The sequence below is a fragment of the Lactuca sativa genome, chromosome 7 (genome assembly GCF_002870075.4).
Source record: "Lactuca sativa cultivar Salinas chromosome 7, Lsat_Salinas_v11, whole genome shotgun sequence".
NCBI lineage: Eukaryota > Viridiplantae > Streptophyta > Magnoliopsida > Asterales > Asteraceae > Lactuca > Lactuca sativa.
In genome coordinates this window covers 203,635,755-203,643,513 of record NC_056629.2, presented here as the reverse complement: position 1 = coordinate 203,643,513, position 7,759 = coordinate 203,635,755, and the positions used below count along the sequence as shown (strand labels likewise).

The following is a 7,759-nucleotide window of genomic DNA, read 5'->3' as shown; positions in this document are numbered from 1 at the left end:
GAATGACAGAATGCAAACCATAAACTAGTAAATATATTTTTGATTTTATTCTTACAGAATACATTTTGAATGCATTAATATTTGATAATTGACCTGATTTAAGAATAAGATATTATTTATATACATCCAAATTGGGTCTATGATTTTATTCTTAATATACATCCGAAATTAAATACAAAATCATATATATTTTTACAGACTAATATCCTTATTCATTTTAATATAATTATACATATTCTAACAGAATATCATAAAAAATGAATACAATTCTTAGAAAATAACATTCTTGTATATACAATTATTGAACAAATACATTTGATCCTCTTCAATGGTCCATATAACCAACTTGATCTTCACATATATACTTGTTGTTGAACTCGATTCAAAATATTTCTTTTATATAATCAATATTGAATTCATTCTCCATGCAATTCTGAAAGAATAAGATACATTACTCGTTAGTAGCTCTTACCAGTTAAACAAATATATTTGTTGTTAACAAACATTCTCAAAGACATTCTAACAGAATGCATTTATATAAATACACTATAATAGAATACATTACAGAATGCACTAAAATCATAGTCTTTTCTTCTATATGCATAAACATTCTAAAGCATGTATAAATGTATCCTGTCAGAATTACTAGCAACGCATGTTTTATGTAATATTTATATTCTAATAGAATGAAAGTCATGAATTACACCAAAACTCATATGTAAAAATTAAAGAAAATGAACAAACTAATGAGTAAGTGGAGAAAAAATAACAAGTTTTAGACATGATAGCTCATACAAAATTCAATGCTTATGTTGAATTAAAACATAAGCATTGGAATCCAAGATTTGATTCTAACAGAATTGGAATTCGAGATTCCATTTTGGCAGAATTACCCTCATCATATTAGATACCAAGGCAATTTTGCTACTGCTACTAATTAAAGATTATTCCTTTGGTGCTTGATATTCATGAGGATACACCCATAATCAAAAATTTGTGGTAATCATCCAATCAGAAGAATCAAAATTGCAAAAGGAGAGAGAGGTATAAAGGAATTACAGAATGCATACCACAAGGTTAAATTCTTTAGATTCTTTTTCAGGCATTTCAACAAACACATGTTAGGCATTATCATCAAACAAGCCAAAATCCCGTGAAAGGCTTAGTGTGATCGGAAGCAAAATAAAAAAAATACAAAAAAACATAGATGGAATGAATATGATAAATGAGGTGATGGAAAAGTTTAAGTAACAAAATACTATATTAATTACCTGTAACTACAAGCAATTAAGTTTTTATGTTCTTTGAGAATTTCATAAGAGTTCATGCCAAAAACCCATAAAAGTCTTGCAAAATCAGCTTCTAGTGAATACACTGATGTCACCGTGTTATCAGATTCAACCTGTTACATTGTAATCATTATTTATCACCGTTTGAAACAATCAAGAAATCATTATTTATCATTATCAACATGTCTGAATTGAGAGAGAAATTAAATGAGTAACAGTACCTTTAACAGAATTATCACCAAGTTCTATTGATACAATGTTTGTGATTGCATCTAAGCTACTTCCACGTCGATCTAACAATAAACCATATGAAAAAAATCAGTGATAAGATAAACTGTTGAAGAAAAGTATGTAAAGAGTCAACAACGTACCGAGACTTGGAAAAAGAAATACTTACATGAAGGAAATATCTCCAAAAAGCCGATACTTGGAAATCGAGAATGGTAGGCAAGAACGGAAAGCAAATCATCATCTTCAACCCACTAATAACAATATTTTGATAATCAGGGACAAGAGAAAATGTGGAGGCGATAATGGTATTGATTGAAGGTGATGCAACCTATTATGGGAATAGAATCGACTGCCGACAAAGAATTCCAACTCTGACGTCCTCTCTTTTTCAATCGCAGGAGGGTTATGAATGAGGTCTGACCCTCCTCTCTTCTTTGATCGTCGGAGGGTTAATCGGGGGAAGAACATTTCTGAAGGACGAACGAATGGAAGAAATCTGAAGGTTTGATTATTAGGTCAACATATTTATTTTGGTGATTTTAAATCAAATCCCCCATTTATCTCAATTACCATAATTTTAGAGTCAAGATTTACTAATTTACCTTTATTCATTTATTTAATTAATTAATAATTTGCTAAATTGTGATTGGTGCATTCATGCACACAATACTTGTTGGAAACATTAGAACCTATATATATATATATATATATATATATATATATATATATATATATATATATATATATATATATATATATATATATATATATATATATATATATATATATATAATTCCTCTACATTTTGTGACGAAATGCTTCTATGATAAAATAGAGTAGAATCATCAACATTAAAAGCTTTATATTATCAAATTATACATAAAATGAAAACATGAGAAGGAGAGCATTCGACAACCATTTAATATAGCCACAAAAATGACGAAATAAAAAAAAAACAAAAAAAACAAATGCAATCACATTTAAAACAAAAACAAAAAAACAAACAAACAAATGTATAATCCCCAGATCAATCAAACCGCTCTATAATGGATTTTTCTTTTCTTTTGATCTACTTCTTGGAAGGTGGTGGAGCAAAGAAAGGAATATTGGGAAGAGTTGTTGGAAAGTTAGGGATGGTAGGCATAGAAGGCAATGGAGGCAAGGAAACTTTGGGCATGTTTGGGATGCTGGGCATTTGTGGTAGTGGCAACGTGGGGATGGTGGGCATTTGTGGTTGTGGCATTGTCGGGATTGTTGGTATCTGTGGCTGTGGCATTGTCGGGATTGTTGGTATCTGTGGTTGTGGCAGTGTCGGGAATGTGGTTGCTTGCAGCAAATTGCGGGAAGCAAAACACATCTCATTTGTTGTAATTGAGAATAGTGCAATTGCAAAAATGTAAAGGTAGGAGGTGGAAGCCATTGTAGGATTTTTTTTGAGTAGCTAAAGATGAGTCAAAAGACTCTGAGAGGTTATTGAAGATTAATGAAGTTGATTAACCTGTGAAAATAATGTACACGAGACCAAGTATATATAGGTAATGCACAGTGATAATGGTTGATCAATAAATAATTAACGTGTCATGAGTTTTGTTGAGACTTACATTAGGTTGGTTGGTATGAAGATATCCAAGGCATGTAATGTTGTTAAACAACTTACTGATAACAAGAAATTGTTTATTAATCCTCCTATATGTTAGGTAAGCTATTTTGCCACATAATATCGAGAGTTTTCCTTTTAAGAAATTAATGACAAAAAAAAAACAAAATTAAATTCACTCACAATTTCTAGTCAATGGTTTCCTCAACGGCCCAGATCTTGTATCTAAATTTGCTGCATCAATGGCCCTCAAACACCCACAAAATATCGATTATTCTGTTCAACTATTGGACCAATGTGAAAATCCCTCCGTCTTTGATTTAAACTCTCTAATCGGAGTTTACTCCAAGAGCTCAACTACTGAAAAAATCTTCGATTTCTATAAAAGAAGTGTAAAATCGAATCATAAACCTGATAATTACTTGTTTACGTTCTTGATCAAGTCTACTGCACAGTTAGTAGATAAGAATTTTGGTTTGGCTGTACATGGGACTGCTTTGAAATACGCCTTGGATCAAGACCCACATGCTCAAAGCGGGTTGATTAATTTGTACGCTGAAATGGGGTCTCTTAGGGACTTATAAGATCTGTTTTTTAGCATCAACAACCCAGATTTGGTAACTCAGACAACAATGGTGGTCGCCTGTGCAAAGTTAGGAGATATCAAATTAACACGCCAACAGTTTGAAATAACGCTCGACCAAGATGTGATTGCCTGGAACGCAATGAAAGCAGGGTACGTGCGTTTCGGGGAGCCTTTAAACGGATTCGAACTGTTTAACGCAATGGAAATGAAAGGTTTGAAGGTTAATGTGTTATCTGCATGCACTCGGTTAAGTGCTTTAGATGCGGGACAACGGGCATATCGAGATATAAAGTATAAAAACTACAAATCAACACAACTCTTGGTAGTGCACTAGTCCATATGTACGCAAAGTGTGGGGGTATTAACACGGCAATGAATGTTTTTGGGGTGATGAATGAAAAGAATGTGTACACATGGAGTGGTGCCATGGGAGGACTAGCCATGCATGGTTATGGTAAAGAGTATCTTGACCTTTTTACCCTTATGCAACAAGAAAACATCACACCAAATGAGATCACTTTCCTTTCAATCTTAAAGGCTTGTAGTGTAGCGGGTCTTGTTGAAGAAGGTTGGAAGCATTCTGAATCTATGACCAAAGAGTAGAGCATTATGGATGTATGGTTGATTTATACGGCCGATTGAGCCGTTCGGATGAATCATTACGCTTCATCCAGAGTATGACATGTGCACCGATTGCTGAAGCATGGGGTGCACCGTCTAAATGCCAACAAGATTTATAAAAATGTGGAAATGGCTAAACTTGCGTCTAGAAAGATGGTGGAATTAGAGGCTAATAATGATGGTGCGTATGTGGAGTTGTCGAATGTTTTTGCGGATTTCAAGAATTTGAATGGTGTTGATGGCGTGAGGCATAAAATGAAGTCAAAAGGTGTTGTGAAGATCCCTATTGTTATCGTTATCGATAGTAGTTAAGTTGAACATGTTCAACTGGTATTTAACTTTGTTTTGACTTTTTGACAATGGTTTCGTTTTGAAAAATATTTAAGCATTCATTGCATGTTTTTGTAATTCTTGCAATTTTAATGGGTATTTTAGTTCTTGCCATTTCAATGCATTTTTTTTTTCATAATTTTTTAGTTTCCATGCATTTTTGTAAGTTTTATAAAACATTTAGTTTATTTCTTTAAAAAAAATCAACTTATAAATTTGTACCACTTAATGCTCAATAATTTTTAAAAGTATTATAAGGTATTAAAAAAGTTGTTTTTATTATAAAAAAAATCAGTTGAAGCACATTAGATCAGACAAAAGGAATCTAATAAAACCGAAACGGTACCAGGCCTTTACAATTGTCTCAACTATATTTATTTCAGAGAAATTCAATATACTCCTACCTTTTATTCCTACCTATTTAAGATTGTGACAAATGTACATATTTAACACCTCAATCTAATCTAAATTAAATTGAATGATACATGTCACCACCTAAATAGGTATGAAGATAGTAGTGATGGGACCCGATTTATGGACCGGTTTAGAATCCGACTAACCCAGATTATGTTCAGCTCTTGTTATTACAAGGTTACGACCCAAATTATGTACATATATGAACATAGTATACGAACTCCCCTTGACAAAACTTGCATACATGGTTCACTAGTTTTACTTCTCACACAACATCCTTTAATTATGTAAATCTTGTCAACCATAAAACATAACAAGATCTCACATAAGTGCAATGAAAAATAAAGTTTTCTACCTAGACATAGAATTGTAACTTTTGAATTATTTACTAATAATAATTGTTAATGGTTTTAAAATAACTAATGGATGATCTTTCATAACTTTATAATAGTAATAACTAGTTTAAAAATAGTGCACAATAATAATAATTAATAATAACATAAAAACATAATTTGTTTTTTTTAACTTACAAACAATGGTTAGTATTTTAGAATATTATCCTAATTGAAATCTAAAATGGACCAAATAAGTAAAATTTGGATTAAATAATCATGACAATAGTTAAAAATGTAACATTAAATTGTGAATTAAATTTAGTTTTATTTACACCCAATGAAGCCCTGACTGATGTGATTTAAATATGTGTTGCACTAGTAGAAACATAGGTATTGGTGACGAACATTTCTGTCGGGAAATCCGTTGCTAAAGCCATTAGTTACAAATCAATGATGGATACAGACGAAAAAACCTTGGTAGCTAATGGGCAGCGACGGATCAACAAGTGATTGGGCTATCGCAGAAGACTTTTGGATCAACTACATTTTGTCAAAGATCCGTCGCTAATTGTCGTCGCTTATCCGTTGTTGATTATTTGTAAATGAACAATTTTTCTATATATTTAATCATTGTTACTAATGTAATTAGCAATGGTCTATTAGGTGTTGAATCTACCACTAATCCTTACCCAAGTGTCACAAATTAAATTCCAGATTAACAAAGAAATAATAACCATGTTTACACCAAATTAAACATCAAGCCGTATCATTTTATTAATAAGAACATACTTTCAAATCGAATAAAAAACTAGCAACATACTTTCAACTTAAATAAAAACTAGCAACAATTAATACCAACGTACAATTTACACAATTTGTAAAAGCTTTTGTTTCTGTCCTTATAATATATTTGTGATAATCATGCACTATCGTTTTAATTATTTCAAAAAGAGTAGTGGAATGCTTTATGGTCATCAGAAGTTGTGGTTGTGAAGACCTAATTAAATGTTCCCATAATTAGAAACTGTATGAAAATGCTATACTAAAAAAATAAAAAAAATGTGGGAAATTTCAATACCGTAAACATGCTTTTCCATCGACTTTTGACGTTAGTGACAAACCAAACATTCATATGGTAGTGGCTGTAAAAGAGCGAAAAAAGTAAATGTTTTATATTGTAGAAGCACATGTTAAGAAAGCAACGAACATCATAAAGAGGTATAGTTAAGGCTATTTTTTTCCACATTAAATTCTTTAAATATTTTGTAACACCTGGTTCCTGGTACGTATTTTTAAATTAAGTATTTTGCATTTGGCCTGGGACTTGGCGAGTTGGTGGCCTAACTCGTCAAATAGAAGCGGGTTGGACACAGGAGTTAAGTGGCTGACTCGGCGAGTCAGAGACCGGACTCGGCGAGTCCGTGCTGTCTGGACAAAAACCCTAATATGAGGGTTTGCTCCCTATATAAATGCCTTAACTCAGCCTCCCTTGTCCCTAACACTCTCCTAGAGCTGCATATCGAAACCCTAGTCGATTGTGTGTGTGTTAAGGCCATTTTGGTGCTTTTGTTGGCTTGTGAAGCTTGGAAGGAAGAAGAGGAGCTTGAGTATTCGACTTGGGGCTTGTGGATCCAGAAATCTCATTCCATCTCCAGCTTAATCAAGGTAAAATGCTCCTGCTTTGGTCTTCCATTTGGTTGTTCATCTTTAGATTGTAGATCTTAGGTGCATTTAGGGCTTTCAAGCCATTTTCGGATTTAAAGGGTGTTATGTGGACTCTAGCCTTCAGATCTGGGCCTGAAGAGGGGTCTCATGGCATAAAGGTGCCAACTTTAGGGCCATGAGAGCCCCATGCACATTGTAGGAAACTTTATATGGATTTTTGAGTTAAAAACCCCATGCATGTGCATCAAGTTTGGAACTTTACGTATAAAATGGACATTAGGAGGCCAGATCTATGGTTTTGGTGTGTTAGACCTCATTTAAACCAACTGTATGGAATTGGTCAAGGTTGGACTTGGCGAGTTGCTCTTTGCACTCGACGAGTCGGTGACCATTGTGCACCCAAACCCTTTCGGTGAATGGGTAAGTGTTAGGAAGGAAGTCCCTTGTGGGTTTAGACGCTATAAGGGACCTGGAAGTCATGGGACTCGGCGAGTCCATATCAATCTTCCAATCTTTGAATATGGACTCGACGAGTTGTTCATACGACTCGGCGAGTCATAGACTGGACAAGTTCTTAAGATGGAGATGAACTCGATGAGTTCTAGAAGGAACTCGGCGAGTCGGATGACGAGGGTCCCGATTTTATGATTGAAGGAGAACCCGTCGAGTTTTGCTAGACTCGACGAGTGGA

The 7,759-nt window shown here is 33.6% G+C and overlaps 1 protein-coding gene and 1 pseudogene across 1 annotated transcript; both read left to right on the top strand.

Annotated features, from left to right (window-relative positions):
- Nucleotides 1-2,566: 2,566 nt before the first annotated feature.
- LOC128127437 (uncharacterized) lies at nt 2,567-2,920 on the top strand. The gene has a single exon (XM_052765909.1). It carries the CDS (start codon nt 2,567-2,569, stop codon nt 2,918-2,920), a length of 354 nt encoding a protein of 117 aa, XP_052621869.1.
- A 379-nt stretch (nt 2,921-3,299) lies between these two features.
- LOC111893999 (putative pentatricopeptide repeat-containing protein At5g40405) lies at nt 3,300-4,636 on the top strand (annotated as a pseudogene).
- The last annotated feature ends 3,123 nt before the right edge of the window (nt 4,637-7,759 follow it).

What these genes read in the sequence shown, in the direction of transcription:
- LOC128127437 (XM_052765909.1), top strand. Translation starts at nt 2,567, where the DNA reads ATGGATTTTTCTTTTCTTTTGATCTACTTCTTGGAAGGTGGTGGAGCA.